General features: G+C 38.8%; 1 protein-coding gene and 1 long non-coding RNA gene across 3 annotated transcripts; one reads left to right on the top strand and one right to left on the bottom strand.

The window, feature by feature from the left end:
* Positions 1-114: 114 nt before the first annotated feature.
* On the bottom strand, positions 115-21186 carry slc44a5a (solute carrier family 44 member 5a). Of its 2 annotated transcripts, XM_042097089.1 has the most exons (23): positions 21014-21186; positions 16459-16507; positions 14623-14696; positions 12495-12579; positions 9298-9382; positions 8367-8495; positions 8176-8236; positions 7608-7731; positions 7326-7409; positions 6911-7023; positions 6691-6822; positions 6272-6371; positions 6096-6188; positions 4527-4614; positions 4153-4415; positions 3882-3976; positions 3515-3618; positions 3241-3314; positions 3049-3119; positions 2819-2907; positions 2620-2704; positions 636-902; positions 115-458 (listed from the first exon to the last, which is right to left on the bottom strand). In XM_042097089.1, exons 1-22 carry the CDS (start codon positions 21048-21050, stop codon positions 787-789), a joined length of 2151 nt encoding a protein of 716 aa, XP_041953023.1. In that variant the 5' UTR covers positions 21051-21186; the 3' UTR covers positions 115-458; positions 636-786. The 2 variants fall into 2 exon arrangements, with proteins under 2 accessions (XP_041953023.1, XP_041953033.1); XM_042097099.1 differs by lacking the exons at positions 115-458; positions 636-902 and adding an exon at positions 909-2253.
* Positions 11198-15611, top strand: LOC121713020. Its single transcript, XR_006032717.1, has 3 exons — positions 11198-11699; positions 15054-15212; positions 15309-15611. It is a non-coding gene; the product is annotated as an uncharacterized LOC121713020 (long non-coding RNA).
* Positions 21187-22472: the final 1286 nt, after the last annotated feature.

The following is a 22472-nucleotide window of genomic DNA, read 5'->3' as shown; positions in this document are numbered from 1 at the left end:
AGATGTATGAATACATGTGATGGTAACACAGGGAGAGAGAGAGAGTAGCCTAGCTGTCAATAAAAATGTTTATTTATATAAAAAAGGTAAAAATTACATTTACTAGATATAATATTGTGGAAATCCATAGGAAAGCTGTGATGTAAGTAGAGTTAATCAGTGCAACAACTATAACACAACTGTCAATGATTCATTATTACAAATGTGTGAGCTAAGGTGTACAAGCAGCATATCCATCAGTCTAGGATCACAATGTTGCATTATTAGCTGATGATGGGAAATTAATAACCAATAGGGCCTACTGGCTTTTCTCAGATTTATCATTTACCATGTCATATGTGTGCCACAATCACTGGAACACATGTCTACTGCATTTAGCATAAAAAAGTAAATTGGTTCCCTTTTTATTTTTGCATTTTTGAAATTGTAGGCATTACCAAAATCAGTCACAATACAGCCTAAGACATCGGAAAAGTTTTTTGCACCATGATTTTTGAAACATTTCCTAAAATGCTTGTAGTCAAATGTATGGCTACAGATCATGAAATGAAATCATGAAATCACATGCAATAGTCAAATGTATGGCTACAGATCATGAAATGAAATCACATGCAAACAACATTCTGCAACAAAACATATCTTATTTAAAAAGCCTTTTGCGTAATGACACATCAGAGAGCATATTGAATTAAGAATAATTATAGCTCACCCAAGACTTCTATCCAATATTAGTTTTAAAATGTGTGATCCCATGTTCATGTTGAAGAACCAGGTTAGAGTTGTCCTTCATGCAGAGGTCTTCCCATCCCTCTTCTTCTTGTGCTTACGGAGGATCCTCCTGAGAGAGCTGCAGCTGGAGAGGGGTTGTGCTTGACAGCCATCATTCCTCTCCAGGTCTAGTACTGGCATGAAGACAATATATGCATATCCATTAATGGCAAACATTCCTATCAGTATACAGACCCAATACTGAATTGTAAGTCTAAAGTCTCTTTACATCCTGGTAGCCATAAGTTAAAATGTAACCTGCGGAAAATTTCTCTGAGCCTTTCCCAGGATGTGTAATGAGCACATTTCCAAAAGATGAACATTTTCAAAGATGAATCACACACATGCCATCCTACCAACCTAACCTACCTACATGCTATCCTGGCAACATTGACATTAATTATATCTTATGGGAATTAATTCAATAGATTTAAAGGCATTTAGAGCCATTTTTTTTTATTAGGGAAAAATGGTCACAAAAATAAAAATACATCCACACAAAAAAAGAGTAAATTATGACATAAAATTGCAGCACTCCAAGGGTTTAACGCAGTGCTATTATACTTTCACATTTCACATTTACTGTATATTGTAAACAAAAATTCAAAAATTGCTCAGTATTTAGAAGATTCTAGTGGCAAAGATGCAACTGTTTCTGCACATTATAGAATCCACAGGCTATGTGCATACCCTATGAGCTTAATGTGAACACTGACACCATTCATATTGTTCATTCATATGTTTGTCATGTCATTCATTGTACTGTAAACACATCTTGGCAGTGAAACACCAAAATACAAAAAACAATCTATTAACACAATGTATATAAAAATATATATTTACCAAATCAATTAGTTGAATTCCAACATATGCAACATTTACACTAGTAAATGCAGTAATTAAAATACAGATACCAGAGACATTTCTTTGGGAATAATTCTTTATCCTGAATAAATGATTGTGAGACTGTAATTACTGTTAGTCTGGGTGAATCCTGTTGTGTTAAATGCAAAACTTTTTGAAAGATGAACCCACAGTCTACCTGAACACACACCAACATCAAAATACTTTTGTTCATGCTATTGCGATCTTAAGTCTACAATATTTTTATGAATATTATTAATAAACGTGAAATAATCAACTAGGGGCTGATGGTGAAACCTTGTTGCCATCAAATGTCATGAAGTAAGGCATCAGCTACTAGTGAGAAATACTTTTCTGTGAATGCAAGAAAAGTATAGTCCATAGTGCTCTGGATCCAGCAGGCAATATCCTTTCTCTGATTTCAGTCTCATAATAGTCCAGAGTTGCAGTGGAGTGACACAGTGCTGTTCTTTCAGTGCTGTGTGAGCAGAAGCATCAGAAGTAGAAACTATTCTTTGAATTTCTGAGGACTGTACTGAGGATTTCCCAGAATTCTGTGGAGCTCAGGGGACATAAAGAAAGGCTTATCTGTCGTCCCATCATGACGCTCTAAGTCTTCGCCTACAGGAAGCGTGTGCAGAGGGAAACAGATTGTGAAGAGGAAGAACAGGTTAAAACATGGGTGAATGAGGAAAGTAAAGCAGAATGAGGATGGCCAAAATCATGCAGTCTATCATGTGAGAAGCACAAAATGAAAGTAATTGGTATTGTAAACGTGCAGGATGTATGTGGTCAGGATTTAACTTTATTCATACATAGTTTTGGTGTAGAAAACGGAACTGAATGTGTGCCGCATGAAATGTACTGCATGAAACTCTTGACTGAAGAAACTATATTGCATTTATCAGATGCAAATGGGATTAACTGGCAGTCTAATCCAGGCAGTAACATGGAGTTGTGCATGATGTGTTAATGAACATGACTCACAGAAACAGAGGAACAGGGTGTCCACACACATTCCATAGACACTGAAGAATCCATTAGCAATCAAGTAGGAGCCAAATATCACTGTCTATTATAGAAAGAGAACAGAGAGCACCACTACTGTGTGTGTGTGTATATGTATAACAAAATCAATGGCGAAAGATACAATTATTTGAGAGTATATACACAGGTATAGCATTACCAACAGAGGTATCCAGTAATAATTCAAGACTGGCACTTCTTCTTGAATGATGGGTATTTTATGTGTGAAGAAAAGGAGAGCAATGGCACCTATTGCAGAAAGAGAAACATCATTATGCTACAGATTTATGTCATTATAGAGTCCGCTAATGCAGGAAAAGACAAGGAGGCTTATCAAAAGCACAGAGTAAATAATCAGGAAAATGAATGGCATTTGAGGAAGAAACTCACCCACACTCCCTGCAATTAAAATCTTTCCCAAGAAGAGAAGAAAGTCGGTCACTCGGTCTAATACTGCTACCCTGCACAGAGATGATATGCCTGAGAATTCTAACTGAATGAGACATGAGACATAAGACACCACATCACCACTCAGCGTTATTCCTATGGCGGTGTGACGGGAATGTCTTCTCCCAGGCTTACCTCACCACATTTCTCATCAATAGGTAGAAAGCGTCACGTGCTGAAGTGCAGAAATTTGTTCCATATATTGCCATCTAGAGAGAAAACTTTGGTTATGATCTTCAAAGATTACTACAACAAATTACATTAAATTACAGTTGTTTAAGGAGCAGTGGCAATGCTGACAATTAATGTTGAAATTCCTAAGGGCTCTGTGTAATGCTTTTATGCTTGTGATCAGTAAACACATTAATATGCCACAAAACTTAGCACAAGCTTCTGTTTGTAAACACACCATGATGTAAGCATTGCGGTTCATGAAACGGAGGAAGCGTTCCAGGCACCAGAAACAGCATTTAAGGCAACACAGCAAGAAATGGGCCACCATGTTGTTGGCTCCTGGGAAGAGGCAGATGCAAGAATAGTCAGAAACACGACGCTCGTTCCAAAAAAGTTGGGACACTGTGTTAAATATAAATAAAAACAGAATGACGTGACTAAGTGCCGTCACTACGGTTGAGTATGCACTCTGACTGCCTTACCAAGGAGCCTGGCTCTTTGCCATTGTGGTAAGGCTGTAGGTTGGTTTGGCAGCAAAACATCTCAATAACAGTGGGACAAGGACATTGGTAAAAGTTTGGGAACTGACAGTCATAACTCACCCTTCAGTCTCTGTTCCAGATATTCCAGTATCACACGAACAAACTGAACCACAGCTAAGATGAGGGAGCCAAATGCAAGTGACCCTGTATGATACCTGCAGCCATTACACAGACAGCCACAAAAACAAACATTCAATGATTTTTTCTATGATTGTCAGAGCTAAAACATGTATTTTCAACATTGCGTAATCAGATTTAGATTTAGATTTAGATTTTCAGATCAAACTCTCTATGAGAATAACAGAGATGGAACAAAGCATCTTTACTTTACCTTATAGCCCTGGCAAAAGAGAAGAAAACTGGGCAAGAGGGGATGTCTGCAGGCTTTCTCTGGGCCCAGTAGTATGAGGCAAAGGCACCAGCAATGGTGCACTGACCCAAGGCCACAGTGAAGTTTACCAGCCACAAGAAGATCAGAAGATTACTCAGCTGCAGGACAAAGATATAGCGATGGTACAAATTCTCTCCTCCATAGAAGGCAAATGTGCACTGGGAGCCAGGGCATAACTGAGTAATGTTGGTACTGTTGAAGGTCTGTCAAAGAGAAGGTAAAATAATGCAACACATTGGACACTTCTAGTACGGACTTGCAGTCGATTGTTTTAGTAAGCTTTTTCATATACAAGTAACAAGGAAAGGACTAACCTCTGGGTCACAAGTACGATTAGCATACGAACAATTAGGGTGAGATGACATCACTTTGTAGACTGGTTCTGCAGATGAGGCTAAAAAGCTGTGACAAACAAATTAAGGATATTCACAGAGATAGAAATACTAACTCATACACATAGCATGTACAGCGCCCTCCACATTTATAGGCACCCCTGGTTAAGATGAGCAAAAAGAGGTACATACAAAATCATCTTTGGGTGTTTTATATTAGTTGCACAATGGAAACAATGAAAAAAACATCATTGAAGGGAAGAACATTTATTTTGAGAAGAAAAAAGTTATTTAAATATTTTTTAACAAAAAACACATGCCACAACTGTTGGCACCCCAGTGTTTAATTATTTGTAAAGCCCCCACTTGCTAATAAAGGAGCTGCTAGTCTTTGCCTATACAATTTCATAATATTGAATACAAAGCAGGGGATTTAAGGGCATTCATGTTTACAGAATATCTCCCCCTTGTCCAGATTCCTAGTAACCTGACTCTCGCCAGATGAATTTCGTTCCGCTTAGCTCCGCCTAGCTTCACTCACTAGCTTTTGATTAGGCCCAGCCTTCTGAAGCAAAACTCCAATGGATTGGTCCCAGATGGATGAGTGGAGCTAGGCGGAACGAAATTCATCTGGCGAGAGTCAGGTTAGATTCCTAGACCCTCTTTCGAGCATTCACCTTTTAAGATCACCACACTGGTTTTGTATGGAGTTAAGATCGGAGAAACTTGATTTTGTGTTCAGTAATAAACCATTTTGGCGTTGATCTGGACATACATAGATTTTGGATCATTGACCTGCTGAATGATTCAGTCATGACCCACGTTTAGGGGCAGATGTATAAAGAAAGTGTAATTAGCGCCGCTGCCTTTATCAGTACGCAGAAAGTGCAGGGTAATTTACTAAGCATTGCCTTCATCAGGCAACGATGCCCACAACTGAACAGTATCATTTAGTCACAGGTGCAGTTGAATGGAGTCAACTGACAACAACATTAAAAGGCATCAAAAGTTTAGCGAACATGAAATAATACAATACATGATAATATGTCAACAAACCACAGGATAATTCCGGGCAGTAATTCTACCCTATATAAGCTTTTCCAGGGGTGCCAATAAATGTGGAGGGCACAGCATCTATAATATTACAAGCTGTAAAACAGATATATAAATGACATGCTGAAATAGGGTGCCACATATTTTGTGGTATGGAAGAATGTAGTATTCCAGTGTTGAAAGAAACATACTAAGGAATATCTAATGGAAATTGTGCAAATTTGTTTAATTTGTTTATAAAAATTGATTTAAAAAAAACTAGAATAAGCTTTTCAGTGAGGTTTATCTGTGCCTATTATTTGTAACACAATCATAAACAGACATAAACAACAAAATATTGAAATGAAACAATCAGGTACAGAACACTACAGAGAGAACAGAGAATGCACACTTATACAACGTTACTCTAGTTGTGTATTTACTCAGTGTAACCAGTAGTGATTTACAAGTATATCTGTGGATAACGAACAAGGCTCGGTTATGATTGGTGAAGGATACACAGCAGTCACAGCCCAGTAGGCCATACACACTGCCAGCAGACAGAATGTGACAATGGGGTAGAAGAGGGAGGACATGACATAGCTGATTGCCCTACAAACAAATGGACACGGACATATTAATAGATATGCCCATCCCATAATTAATTTGTCATTTAGTATACAACTTCCGCTTACTTGCTGCCCTCCTGGAGCAGGGCGATGGCGATCCGAACCCTGTTCCGCAGGGAGATCAGCGTCACAACGATGAAGAATTCAATTACACCCAGGGATATCACTAAGAGAATCAAAGACACGATTTACCTGCTGTGCAGCTGTTAAATGAAAAAGGTTTCCAAAACATTTATGGGTGTCCACACACTTCCTGAAATCATTTTGCTTTTAGAACAAAATTAGATCACACTCCTAAGATCTAAGGACACACAACATGAAAATGGTGTCTTTCAACGGCAAATCACGCAAAATGATTTGAGAAATACAGTCAGGAATTCTTCAAATGTAATGTACACAAAATGGCATAATGGTTATCTCTGAACAGCTAATTTAAAGCAAAGCTAAGCAAAGTTAAAGCTGTTCTAATATGTATATTCACTCACAGAAAACAAGCCAGGTCTGACTGAGTCGTAGATAGACATGGAGATCTGTGTGAAAGCCAATGTCTGTGATGGTTACATCTGCTCCAGGAGTATTTCTTAGCAGGGAGAATTCTCTGTAACAGTGCCAGATGCCTTTGAAAACAGAGACAAAATCAATGATCACATACACCAGTCTATTCTGATGAATTCTGTACATAAACTAGTCAACACCAATACACACCATAAGCCACCATTGTGATGACACTGATGATGACGAACCAGAGTAAGATGCTGGCAGTGAATCGCAGCAACAGAATGAAGATCAGGCTGACCACCAGAGCTATGACCAGACCTCTGTTAAAATATAGCACAGTTAACCCACATGTAGATTCCACAAAAAGTTCACAAAAATGTACACATTTATTTAATTCATTATGTCTGGTACTGCAACACAGAAGAGTGTCTCAGCTACAGCTGATGTGGATTTTCAATACTGATATGCAAAAATAGCATAACAGAGCAGTTGCAGGATTAGGGGATGGGGGACTAGGGAGGTGCTATGTAATACAACTATTAGAATATATTGCATATTGTTTATTAGACTGTGAAACAAAACATTCATTCTAAAACACAGTTGTACAAATAATGTGTCTTACATTAAAATCCAGCACCAGGATCTGGCATAGTCCTCAACAATTTTCGCCCCCATGTCTTTGCCATCAAGTAGATTGGTAAGCCCACTGCAGAAGAGAGTTATAGAATGACTGAAAGAGAGAGCTATGGTGCCCTACAGTCAGAATGACTGAGAGAGAGAGCGAGTACGCAAGTCCATTAAGGGTATATTTGGGTTTGTTTATCCAAAACAGTGTACAAATGAAGCCAAACAAGTTTTTGGACAGTTAATTGATCAATATTTTTTTTCTTTCAGGTGAACACACTTAGCTGCATCTTTCAGTTCTGTCGCGGTCCTTGCTGTATCCAGGGAGTCTGGGAAGGCAGTCCTATTGGCAACTGTTAGCGTTCCATTGCGGGTGATGAAGTCTGGAAAGCAGCGCTGTAGAACTACACATCACATTGTTTTATGTGAGTGGATTTCACAAAGCTCCACACTAGACATTACATATACTTTTAAATTTAACCATTGAATGAGTCACAATTATGACGTACACATCATTTCCCTACATGTGTGTGTAACAGGCAGGCAACAGCAGGTACGCAATAGAAGCATTCTGTTCGTGAAGGGTATGCTGCAACAATTAGCTTTCACTATAATCAATGGAACTGACTACACCAGATGTGATAATGGCATATACATTTGAAAAAATTAGAGCAGTCTTCTAAAACTATTTTTCTGCTCCACAAACAGAATGCTTCCATTTCGCACCTGGTGTATCCTGGCTGTGAGAGTGTTCAAAAGAACACAACCATGGCATAAACATAATGTCACTGGATGTTGCTTTTTTGCTTAGCTTTTTGCTCAGTGTTTTGTTTGTTCTGTGTACTTGCATGGTCTGCTTGGTACTATCATTGATGGACAGTCCTCATCACGCAATACATGGGTCACAGCCTGAGGGGGAAGTAGGGAATACATATGTCAGATTGGACTATTTGAACATCTCTACTGAAAGTGATGATAGGATAGGGTTAGAGAGAAGTGTTAAATATATCTGACAAAAATGTTCTCTCATCTATTACACCTTTCTGGGGTTGTTGAATCCTGGCTTGCAGAATTGTCTGTAGTATTCCCAGTGGTTATGATCAAGTTGGTGACGAATCTGCATGTCTGCAAAGGTTGCAAATCTGTCTGGACATTTAGATACACACATCTAGAGAAGAGAATGGAAATATTACCAGACAAATAATAAATAATAATCCACACAGACACTAACATATATTGCAGTATATTTGTAATATATATATATATATATATATATATATATATGTAAACAGTAAACACATATAATAATAACACATAGCAGTATTTGGAATATATTTTCATATAACACATATTATTGTCTTACAGCAGCCTAGTTAGGAGACTAAAATGTGGTCTAACTACATCAAAAGGCATGCTAACAGATGTAGCCTAGTTAGGAGACTAAAACGTGGTCTAACTACATCAAAAGGCATGCTAACAGATGTAGCCTAGTTAGGAGACTAAAACGTGGTCTAACTACATCAAAAGGCATGCTAACAGATGTAGCCTAGTTAGGAGACTAAAACGTGGTCTAACTACATCAAAAGGCATGCTAACAGATGTAGCCTAGTTAGGAGACTAAAACGTGGTCTAACTACATCAAAAGGCATGCTAACAGATGTAGCCTAGTTAGGAGACTAAAACGTGGTCTAACTACATCAAAAGGCATGCTAACAGATGTAGCCTAGTTAGGAGACTAAAACGTGGTCTAACTACATCAAAAGGCATGCTAACAGATGTAGCCTAGTTAGGAGACTAAAACGTGGTCTAACTACTATAGTTCTACATAGGTCTAATAGTACACATATGGAAAATGTCTACCAAACACAAATAAACACAATAAACAATAATACATTAACTGAATGAGATTAGAAATCAGCTGTGATTAAAAGGATAAAAAAGAACAGATTTCAGGAGGATGTTCTGCTCACCTGTGTAGTGGGGCACTGGAGGTTTATAAGAACAGCAGGGCTGGCACATTTCAGTATGTTGAAATAGAACAGAATGGCTTTCTTTCTAGAAAGATAAGAGAGAGCCTGTTGATAATTCTGATTACATTTACTATAAGTATGGCTCATTACAATGAAATAAAAACACAGTAATATAGAAATGGTATAGAAAAGATATAGACAGGGTCATACTGATGTTAGCATTACTATTGGTATTGATTTAACTATTGGAGTGGGTATTTGCTAAAGATAACATAACACCATACAGATGCAAATATATACACACGTTGCCACCTAAACCCATGCAGTACAAGAATACTCATACAGATCCAAACATACACATACATACACACACAAAAAGGTACAGGCTAGACAAGGCTTTTTGCTAAGTGACTCCCGCCAGCAGGTGTCAGAATAAGCATGCGTGAATAGTGAAGTGCCCATAGTTTCTCACTCGATCTACAGGGCTTAGTATGATGTGCATGGTGACAGAGAGCTGATCCAATCATTTGACTAATTATGATTAATCATATTATTTCTCTGACTGAACTGTGACTGCAGAAAATCTAATACAATTCTGCTATAACAAAAAAATGTCCAGAGCAAAAGAAGTAATCATACCCACACACTTATAATAATAATAATAATACATTTTATTTAGAGCGCCTTTCATGTCACCCAAGGTCACTTCACAAATAAACAAAAACAAAAAGGTTGTAAAATTATAGTCATCTCAAAAAAATAAATTAAAAGTAAAAGTAAAAGTAAAAATAAAAAAGTAAAAATCAGTCAGTCAGTCAGTCCATAAGCCATCTTGAAGAGATATGTTTTAAGTGTGCTTTTAAAGTCAGTAATTGAGTCACAATGTCTCATGTAGTCTGGCAGTGAATTCCACAGCTTGGGGGCTATGTAGCTGAAAGCCCTCTCTCCCTGGGTGCTGAGGTTCACATTAGGGACATGCAGTAGGCCTGCTGAGGAGGATCTCAGTGAGCGGGCAGGAGTGTAGACTTCTAGGAGGTCAGTGAGGTAGGTGGGGGTATAATTGTGTAGGGCCTTGTATGCCAGGAGTAGGACTTTGAAATGTATTCTGTAGGCAACTGGAAGCCAGTGCAGTTGCATCAGTAATGGTGTTACATGACTAGTGGATTTGGAGCCTATAATAATCCTTGCTGCAGAATTCTGAATTAGTTGGAGCCGATGGAGTAGCTTGTTAGGCATTCCGGACAAGATGGAATTACAGTAGTCAAGGCGCGATGTCACATACGCATTTACAAGGACTTCTGCACTCTGCTGGGTGAGCGCTGGGCGAAGCCGTGCAATGTTCCTTAGATGGAAAAAAGCACTTCGAGACATACTGTTTATGTGCGCACTAAATGAAAGTGTGTTGTCCAGTATGACACCAAGGCTCTTGACCTGGTTGGAGCAAGGGATGGTGCTGTCATCTATACAAAGGGAGAAAGGTTCCATCTTAGCAAGAGCTGATTTGGAGCCAACCACTAAGAGCTCAGTCTTACTGCTATTCAGCTTCAGGTAGTTTTGTGTCATCCACAAGTTTATGTCATGCAGGCAGGCAGTAATTGCAGCTGGAGGAAGAGTGGCAGTAGGTTTTGTAGATAAGTAGAGCTGGGTGTCGTCAGCATAGCAGTGAAATTGAATACCATGTTGTCTGAGGATAGTGCCAAGTGGGAGGAGGTAGATAATAAACAACAGAGGGCCCAACACAGACCCCTGGGGTACCCCTCTTGTCACAACACTGCTCTCAGACTTGCAACTCTGTATTTGTACAAACTGTGTCCTTCCAGAGAGATAGGAGGTGAACCACTGGTGAACGCTGCCCCGCACTCCGATATTGGCTAAACGTTCCAGGAGAAGATGGTGGGAGATGGTGTCAAAGGCTGCACTGAGATCAAGGAGAATCAGAATGGAAATAAGTCCATCATCAGCTGCACAGAGGAGGTCATTAGTAATCTTAATCATGGCCGTTTCAGTACTGTGCATAGGACGAAATCCAGACTGGAATGGCTCGAAGAGGTCATTGTCCTTCAGGTGATCCTGGAGTTGAGTTGCCACTATCTTCTCAAGAACTTTGGAGAGAAAAGGCAAGTTGGAAATAGGCCTGTAATTGTTGAAGTTGTCAGAATCCAATCCAAGTTTTTTCAGTGTTGGTCTGACAATAGCAGTTTTAAAGGATGGTGGTACAGTGCCAGAGAGAAGAGAGGTGTGAAATATTGATGTAATCATCGGAGCAATAGATGGCAGGCAGCTCTTAACCAGGCTTGTTGGAAGAGGGTCCAGCTGACAGGTGGAGGAATTGCACTTTTTGATGAGGCCACAGATGGTACTTTCAGCAGGGAGACTGAATTCACGGAGTTCATTGATGGAAGGTGAGCCCAGAGTGCTCAGTGAGTATGATTGTTTCAACTGAGTAATGGAACATTCTAATTGTTGGTGGATTGCCTCAATTTTGGTATTGAAAAAGTTCAGGAAGGCGGAGCAGCGTTCATCAGAGAGTTCCTGGTGGGTGATGTGATCAGGTGGCTTAAGGAGACCATTAACAGTAGAAAAGAGAGCCCTGGTGTTTCCTTGTCCTTCACTGATTATCTTTGCATAGTATGATGTTTTTGCAACACAGAGTGCGTTTTTATACTGATGCAGGTGTTTAGAATACATGTCTTTGTGTACATTAAGACCAGTCTTTTTTGACAGCCGCTCCAGGCGTCGGCCCAAGGATTTCATATGCCGAAGTTCAGGTGTAAACCAAGGAGCAGAGTGCACAAATGAAACAGTTCGCGTCTTCATAGGAGCAAGTCTGTCAAGTGCTGTAGACATGCAGGCATTATAGTGGTCAACTAAATCCCCCAATGAAGTATTAAAAGCAGGGGAGGGATAAGTGGCAATTAGAGAAGTGAGTTCCTCTGGGTCCACCTTTTTAATGTTGTGATATGACATCACATGAATTTTTATCCATTCACTTATGGATTTTTGATTAACAGTTTGAGCGAGGATGGTCATGTTTGGTGATTTGAGAAGGATTTGAGAAGGTTTGATTAAGGAATGTACATAACCAAAACATATACACAACTTTCAGCATACACAGGATACAGAAGAAATTTTCACATTGTGTGAAGATTTAAAATTTGGGTGAGTTCACACGGTGACCAAATCATATTTCTCCTTACTCGTTAGCAGTCCCCTTCTGTCCACAAAACTGTCCCACGCTGTCTGTGGGATATATCACTTTCCTCGGGTCTCCGTGAAACCAGGCTGTGGTGAGACAGACAAAACAAGAGCAAAGGCATTAAAGAAACCAACTCGTAGCCTATTACACAAGCTAGTAAAACAACTATAAAGAAATAATTTTATTGACATTTCTTTTATTTCCAAGTGGGAAATTAACCCATAAGCGAAATGACCAACTATAGGCCTACTGAAGATGAACAGTAAGGCGGGGGCCACACTGACCAGCGGCAAGCGGCAGGTGTCCTATTGTTCTATGGTTCGGCAGCGGAACGCATAGCGCTAGCATTGAAAAAGCTGAGCGTTGAACTTGGTTCAACTTTCAAAGCGCAATGCTAGCGTATTCAATTGACAAACCGAAACCGTTTGTGTTGCTTAGGAACGAGATAGAACTTATTATGGTCTGAGCTTTGCGTTACACTTGACGCTGCCGTTGGCCCCTGGCCAATGTGATCCCCACCTAAGCCCTTTAATATTTTATCATTATCTCCATAGACAGGCTATAAGAGAGTAGTAGCCATATGCCTTGAAATGAGGGCATGATCAAGTGAACCAATGAGAGCTTGAGTAGATGATTTCATCAATGATTTCACCTTTTTGGTCTGGACCTGAGTGGGGAATTTTTTTCCCCCTGTATAATAGGGGGATGGTTGGATGACATCATCATGCTGCCACCAACACCACCATCTCTGAAACCATTAGACTCCCCTGGTCACAGTCCTATTCCCTCAAGAGTGAGATCATACTACAATATGAGGATGCAGTGTTTTAACCCGTATGAAACAGGCCCCCACTATGATCTGAGTCTGCTTAATCTTGTATGAGACGCGAAAATGTAAGTTCATTAGAAAAAACTTTGTCACAGGAATGGAATCTTTCAGGGAGAAGGATATGTATCACAGACTACCTGATTAAATAAGCTAAGGTTTTGGGATGAGCAAAGAGGCAAATACAATTGTTTTACCTTGGAACAGAGTGAAAATATCATATATTTAATGTTAGAATTTATAACAGTAGATATGACACACACACACACACACACATGAAGACAGCCTCAGTGTTCTATCTGTATGTCAATATGTGAAATGCAGTTACTGTTCCGCTAAAAGAATGCTATCTGGCTATCTGGTACCAATACTGGTTCTTGGTGCAGTTGTAGGTGTAGAGTGCATCGCCTGATGGAATGGTAGGAGCCATCAAATATTTATCCAGCTCAATCAGCTGTGTTTGGTATAACTGGGCTTTTACCCCTGAAATGTTCTCAACCAGCCGTGTCTGGTGTAAGTGGGTTTCTACCTCTAAAATGTTCCCAACCAGCAGCAGATGCCTCCCTCTTTCTGCCTCCCTCTCTCTCTCTCTCTCTCACACACACACACACACACACACACACACACACACACACACACAGGTTGTCTTGTTTTTGTCTTGTTTATTATATCCCACACCTTTAACTAGTAATTACACCACAATTTGAGTTATATCAAAATGATCTCAATGGAGAGAGAGCGAGAGAGAGCGAGAGAGAGAGAGAGAGAGAGAGAGAGAGAGAGAGAGAGAGAGAGAGAGAATATCAGAGGAGTTGGTGGTGCATAATTAGTGCTATAGTTGTAGTCACTCAAAGTTCCTGAACTGGCCTATTCATGGGTTTCATCAGGTCCCTTTCCACAGGTGTATTAATCAAGCACCATGCAGTCTGCATTGATAATCAAGATGCTTGATTTTATACACCTGTGGAAAGGGACCTGATGAAACCCATGAATAGAGTGTTTCATCGTGTTGCTTGTTGCAAGTTGAAACTGAGGAGGTGGAAGGGATAAAAGCCTTTTATTATGGGATGATAGGATGATAGTTTATGAAATATAATTGGATAAAATATAATTACAACCCTTTTTTATGCGTATTATATTGGCATTATATTAAGCACAACTCCAATACACCCACCTACTCTTTGTCATTTCATTAATATCACCAGTTGCCTTGCCCCCCCTACTGATGTATGTGCTGCACTGCACTACTGTTTACTAGAAAATGGGAAAATTCATGATGTGAGGTACAATTATACTCACTTACCCACACTTCCAAGCACAATGTAGCCAATGATAACAATCATGAAGATCACACAGCAAAGCACATCTGTGCAGCTTCTAGAGGGTTAGAGACATAAAAGGCAGAAAAATCATACAATGGATAATATTGAGAAACATCCAAAAAGAGCAGACCCCTACATGCTGTATTGCATGCATCATTGTGCTCATCAAGAATATGTTCAAGGAACTTCTATTATACCCTTAAAATAAACACTATGCATTTGAATGTCACAGAGACTGAGTTTACTGAGCAATGTATGATAATAGCCACAGTAATGAAAACTAAATGTGACAAAATATGATCAGATTCTCTCAGATTTTACATTAGTTTTTTTCAGTAAGAAGACTGAGAGACTGTTAAGATTATACATTTAAAAAAGATTTCCATTTTTTTTTTTTACCATACACATTCAGAACATGTGCTGGATCTTCAATAAGACCACAGCTGAGAAAATGGTGGACAAAATGGATTCAACATGGCATGCATCTTAATTCCTAAAGGTCTTTAAAAATCAGATAGGAAAACAAAGCCCTTCACAACAGTCCCAAGAGGCCTTCTTCGCTGACTGATAAGTATGCCATTGATTTTATCATTTTGTCAACAAATAATTTTTACAAAGATTTGTATCATAGCAATGTCCTTTCTTCTTCTCCTCCCTGTTCCCACAGAGACGTTCTCCCCTTGCATCTGAGGATATCTGAATTAGCTTGACATATTGTACAACTGTGGTTACATCATGCTCAAGGTCAACATGAGTGTTGCACACTGCTTTACATTTAAAACAAGCCAGAGGGCCCATTTATCTGAACTGTTTTCAAGTTATAAATATACTTGAGTGTTGTGTGTGAATGAATCGAACCAACTGTATACAGTACAACAAACATACAGTGAGGTTAATCCCTTCAGCTATAACACCTTCAAGACCAAGGAACTATATATAGCGACTACAGGCCACGAAGGGATTTAGAAAGGTTTGATTAACATGTAAGCCAATTAAAACTTAGGCTATCTTGTCAGTAGAATCCTCAGTGTTCTCCAGAAGTAAACTAAACACATTCTACATAGCCCTGGTTCTATTACAACAATTACATATTTTTATTCAACTTTGATACCTCTGCTTACATGGATATTACAATGAAAGATACAGAGTCAGGCAGAGTTACATCTTTAACTGTCTGATGACTTTCATATTCAACATACTACATTCACTATGTTGACCCACTGTTGCTGCTATTTGCTGCCTCGTCTGGTCTGAGCAGCAGGACACATAAGTTGCTAACTGTTCCCAGCAGTAACTAGCAGACTTTAACCAGCATCTTTTGACCGATCTCTTACCTAACTGACAAGGGCTAATACTTAGAGGATGTTTCAACACGTATTCCTCCAGCGTGATGATCATAGCAAAACCTGAAGCTGGAATCCTAGCCCAGTGTAGTTTAGTTTTTTTGTGTTTTCGGTATATTTAGGAAACCAAATAGAAGGCTATGGAATGAGGCAGTATGTCTGCTGCATGTTGTGCCCACAAATAAATCCAGGCAACCTAAAGAACTATTCATATGGTTCCAGGAACCTTTTGCAAAAAGGATTTTTCAATTGTCAAAAGTTCAGTATTACATTTTAATTAGTGTTTGGAGAATAGAGCCACTCTGTTGAGAAACATTGCACACAAACTTGAGGGAACAAGGAAATTACCTTCTGTTACCTTCTGTTACAAGATGAAGAATTCTATTGTCCAGGGATGTAATCATGTTATAACATAATACCTCACTGGAAGAATGAATAAACAGGATTTCATCTTACTTTAACAGTTATACATACCTGTTGTGAATTGGACCTCTGAATGTTGAGTCAAATTTGCGTGGTTCACCTATGAAGAGAGAGTATATTCAAATATCAGCCACAGAGGTAATAGTTTTCCTTGCCTGCTGTCTGTTCTGGTAGGCTATGTTTAATTGTTGTTTAATTTCTCTTGACATGTTTTTTCACCATGCCTCTTCTCCAGGCAAGGGCCAACTGTCTGAAACCAAGAGGATGCAATGTTGTCTAAATGTTATTATTTGTACAAAGGGATTTTATTAGCTTTGCTTCACAGCAGGATATGCAGTAACAATAGCATATTCAATACTGGTTGTTCAAAATAAGACACACCCAGCCAGTCTACCTTCCTCTCGCACCATCACTTATCATATACGGTAGATAACTCACAGGAAAACATCCTCCAATCTACGCCACCATTTCATTAGTCACATGTTTGACGAAATCTCATGACTTTACAAAAACTGTCAATTAATGTACTGAATTCCATGATTTTTTCCCAGTATTTCCATGAATGTGAGAACCCTGTACATAGAGTCACAATGGTGATCATATTTGAAGAAAGGGTTAAAATAATAAAATAAACATAAGGCCTAAGTCATGGGTTAGGATATTCAATTCCTATCCATTTAAAACAACCCTAAACTTCCTTGGCAGATCACTACCTGAAACCAAAGATTATTCAAAGTGCTGGGCTAGCATGCAGTATAGCCAGAAAAAAGTTGTGGGTTTGAATCCTGGCTGCCACTGTTGTGCCCTTGAGTAAGGCACTTTACCTGGGGGAGACGATGTATGGATCAAATCATTAGCCAAATGAATAAGTAAAGTAGTGATAAGAAAGAGGGTGACTAGTTTTAAAAAAACAGCCAGTGATTCTGACAACAGGTTGTCTATATTTGAGCTCTCAATATGACCACCCTCCCCCACACACACACACACACACACACACATATCTGTGCACCCAACACAGTGTTGACCAGGGTTGGGTAGTAACTGATTAATCTGAATTACATAATCAGATTACAAAAAACAAGTAACCATAATCAGACCAGATTACATTTAAAAAATTGTAATCAGATTATAGTTACATTGTCGAAGATGATTACATTTTTAATGGCTTTCAATAAATAACACAGCTTTACAGCATACAGTGTAGTTAATAGTCGGAAAATTAAGATGGATCCAATTTGGAGTGAATGCACACTGAATGTTGCAAAACACAATGCCAGTATTTTCTCTATCAAGTAGGCCATCTTGCACCCCCAATACACACAGAGGCAAGAGCCTTTTCTATACACGTTTCACTCTATCAATTTGTCTGAAACAGACAAAAAGGGTTATGTTCCTACCCATGAGAATAACATTACATAATGCTGGGCGTGCATTGGAAATGTCAGACATGCTATTTTCCATATGTATTTTAAGTCAGTGTATCAAAATGAGCTTGATGGCATTATTTTTAAGGTAAAAAAAGTACATTGTGTTGCTTTAAAGTGAAAATGAAAAAGAATATTGGTGGAAAAAAATTTGACAGTGTCTTTTTTATTCAAGGTATTTCATTTTTGAGTATTTTATTTTGAAGTAATCCAAAAGTATTCAGATTATGTTACAGTATTTTTGCAATCCAATGGATTACGTTACTGATTACAAAAATTGGCGCGTAGTCTGTACTCAGTAATGGATTACATGTCAAAGTAATCTGACCCAACACTGGTGTTGACTGACCAGAACTGCTAATGGCTTGGTCCACTGTTTACTTCACATTGATTTGCAATAGCCAGGAGTGTGTGTGAATGGGCTTTTTGAATGCACACACTGACAGGACAGCTAGAGGACCATGTGAAGGAATTTATTCAATACCAGATGTATTGGAAAGCAAACTTGGACTTCACCTACAAACAGGGTTTACAAACGTTTTGGCATTCTTGGTCTTTGTCCAACAGTCTTGTGGGTTTCTGACAATGACAAATTGCTTACAAAGAATGGCTTATTTTGCAGAGTGCAGATTACCACACTCTCCCCCACTCTGCAAATGCTCTTTGCTTAATCCTCACCAATGAGCGCCCTCTTAGTGCTGTGCTCCTCCTTTTGTCTTAATATCAACTTATGTTGGACGTGCCTTGCTCCTCTCTCTATTACAGATATACAGATGAGAAGTTCCTTGTGCTATATGGATTTCCCACAGCGGCCTTCAAAACTGCCTCAATTATTGGTGATTTCGGTCATTCTCATGCTTATTATCATTTTTCTGCATTCATCAGATTGTTGTTTGATGATATACTCCTTTACTACACCCAATTATGAGCAAACAAGGCATATAGGTTCATCATGTACTGCTGTCAGATACTTTCCTTTCTTTCTTGACCTTGCCTTCCTTGTCAGTGTTTTTCATTTCCACCAGAATAAGTATATAGCTACGCCAACATAATGTTGTCGGTGCAGCCAACCACATTCATCCTTTCTGTATCTTCCTTCTTGAGGATGATTTGTAGTGCTAGTTTAAATTAATTCCTTATATCATAGAGATATTGCTTAGTGCACATTGTCGATGACAACTGGATGTGAATATTTAATAATAATAAAAAAAACTATTTTACTCTTCCTATCCAAAACATCTGCTGGTGTTGTTTGAAATATGCTGCCACATGATTGTATATATACACAGTATGAAGAGTTCAATTCAAAAACAGACATCTCCATTTTCAGGGTATTACAAAATCATGTTTTATTGTATTTCAGGTATAATATAAACAAAACTGCTGTTGTGTTGAACTGTACTGAAGTAGAAATATGTCAAATAGGCTGATATTACATGGAAAACAAAATAAAAAATAATGATTTATGACATTTCTAAATTCAACAAAATGAAGGAAATCTGTTCTTGCAATCAAACTCTTCACACAGGGTGTGGAACTTCAAGGGACAGCTTTTTAAACAGACACTGTGTCTGATAACACTATAAACCAACAATTGATGTGTTTAACAACACTTAAGGTTGGGGTCTAGCGATCTAACGATAGCATGTTAACTTAAATAAGCTAACCTGACATTCTTGCACCGTTGTCATACAGTACCATAAATGTTATTTTAGGTTGCTCTGAACCAACGTTTTCACAAGACTCAATTTCACTCAGTCACTTGAAAGTTATAAGGCTTACAAGACACCTGTCTATTACAGAAGTGTTGCAACAAGGCAGCAACCCTCTGTTTTGTGAACACCCTCTGTCTCTGGGACAGGCCAGTGCAAGGTAACCTGTTCTTGAATGGTGAGACATAAGGTCTAAACCAGGTCTGAGACTGGCCCCTATGTCAGCAGTGATAACGGCAGGAAACTAACTAACTATGCCGACTCACTTCAGCCCCCTAAAAATGAAATCCAGTGCACACAGCTGGTGATTCATTTTATAGGGCGTTGTGAAGGGCTGAAAATAGGCAAAGTTGGAAGAATGAACTCAAGAATTTTAAAATTGATAGGCTATCAGATTAGTAAACAGAATGTGGCTCGGGAGATGAATGGTTTCTGATAATGGGCAATGTAGATATTGCATTAAAGATCAGCCATTTCTTTCTACAAGCCATTTACAACATTAATGATGAAAATTTCTAAGTGAATGACATTCCTAAGTGACCCCAAACTTTTGAATGGTAGTGTACAAACAAAACATGAAATCTTATTATGATCTGTTATCTATTAATAATTTTCTGCACCATTTATAAGATCCTTTTAAGATTTAGGACGGTCCATGATTTTCTTGTTTGTTAATTTGAGTTTACATGTTGATACATCTTTCCACACTCTTGGTAGACTAAAATTCATGGTGTCCTGACACCATAAACACCAGGCTGCAAAGTCCACACTTCCATCGAGTGGGTTTTAGGACCAGTGCAGCATAGAGTGGATGACTCAACCTAAGCACTGGAAAAAACAAAGACCCCTACACCAAAGCCAACAAAGGTCTTCGGGATGATATACCACACCATCATCACCATTGATAGATTAAGCAAAACCACCACTACTGATATTCAGCACCATTTTAAACCAAAAGGGAAAGACAGAATTGCCTACATCACTTGTGAATAGCCTGGAATGACATTAGGCGCTGGTATAGAGGTAGCCTATTGAAAAAAAGAAGTGTGGGTATCGAGTCATCATTCCAATAGGAGACGATGCCTAGTTATAAATGCTGTTTTCGCCTTGTAACTCCTTATAGGCTAAGTTACAAGTCCACTGTGCTTTATCCTCACAGCAGAAGTCTGATATAGCTTTTTATGTTCAAAGTCCTATGCATAAGAAAAAATGTGTAGTTCAGTCTACGTCTCGGTCATCTTCAAATAGCCTGTCAAATAGCCTAATTGTTCCAATTGCCTAATTGGAACTTTCATGATCAGAAATAGCCTGACTAATAAAATAGACCTAAACATTAATAATAAGCATTAGAAACAATCATTAAAGTCTGAAACACGTGAAACAACATGTGAGTCAATAATCAATTGAGTGACTATTGGCTCTAAGTCGTATAGGCTTTGTAAAATGCTATCCACAGTTCAGACAATTTACCGTAATAAGACGAAAGTACTTCGGATTTCCTTGCCATTGTGCGAATTAAATCCACAATATTTCAGATGGCATGAAGAAAACCTTTGGCAAATATCGACCTAGTAGTGAAATATGAAATGATGTCCACTCGTCGTGTTGTAGGCTACCTCTTCTTGAATGCATCCCAGGGTCGCTAAACGTTAGGCTACTTGTCATGGACAGAGCACTCAATACTGCTTACAGTAGCCTAATGGACCAACGTTATTGAAGTTACGTTGGGTGTCTATGAATAGACCAATCACAGAGTATCCCACAAAATCCAGACCATTGTGGTGCGTCATATAGTTTACTTATGTCATTGTAGGGAGTTTGGATAAATTTAAGGAGTAACCTTACTACTTCAGACTTACATACTATTCTTGTGAACATGATCTGGACTAATCATAACTCCCAGAACTTTCCAGTCCCATCTCTTGCCACATGCAAAATCCTTGCAAATCCTTCTAATGCATGAGGTTATGGCCCTCAGTCGAATGTTGCTAGTGTTAAACACAGGCCTGACTCAAAATCTTGAATTCAACTCAGGTTATGGCTGTCTAAATTTGATAGTGGGCTTACTGGCCAACAGTATTGCAGCACTCCCTAGTGGTAGTACTACTTCATACCTGTCAACATTTAGCTTTCCAAAAACGGGAGATTTTTTTTTCGGGGGGGGGCAGTGTTTATACCGGATCTGTGTTTGCATATTTAATACGTTTCATACACGTGTTTCAACACTGCATTTCGGTCGTTGCTTTTACCTTACGCATGCAAGTTATGTATCCACCAGCTGCCTGCCTGCAGCCTACTTCCAAAACTGCTTGCTGTCAGATTTGGTTCCGAGGGCACAAGTTCAGTGTATCAACAACACAGTTTATGTGATGTGTTAATCAATTAACTTAGTTAATCAGTTAAACAATTTCACAACAGCTAGTTCTGGAGTAGGCCATTCAACTAGCCCGCTTGCTTACGACGAGACTCAGGCTGCGCAGTCGGCACCCGCTTCCTTATTTGGATTTTGGGTTGCCAGGTTTTAGCCTATGACAAAACGGTTGAAATTGCAAGTGATCGTGTATGTGTATGTCCTACTTGCTAGTAAGTAGATAGTGAAACACTATGATATCAAATGCAGACACATATCAAAATTAATTTACTAGGAATCGGTCTCAGTGTTACTATGCCCACACTGTGATGATTAAAAAAGCTATAAAGCATTTTCATTAATAATGAATATGCTCTCAAACATTTTGAGTCACTTTCGAAGAGGAGCCATATCATTACATAATACCAGAAATAAAAAAAAATGAGAACTAAAGTCACATTAAGAGATATCCGGTATCTTAAACAGACAAAAACAGGTAGTTTTAAAGGGTAGTGGATGTGAATGACTGGAAACATGTAACATTCTGATGAAAACCATGTTTTATTTACTGCACATGGG

This window comes from Alosa sapidissima, chromosome 1 (genome assembly GCF_018492685.1).
Source record: "Alosa sapidissima isolate fAloSap1 chromosome 1, fAloSap1.pri, whole genome shotgun sequence".
Lineage (NCBI taxonomy): Eukaryota > Metazoa > Chordata > Actinopteri > Clupeiformes > Clupeidae > Alosa > Alosa sapidissima.
The sequence above is the reverse complement of the archived record's forward strand: the minus strand, read 5'-3'. Positions and strand labels throughout refer to the sequence as shown.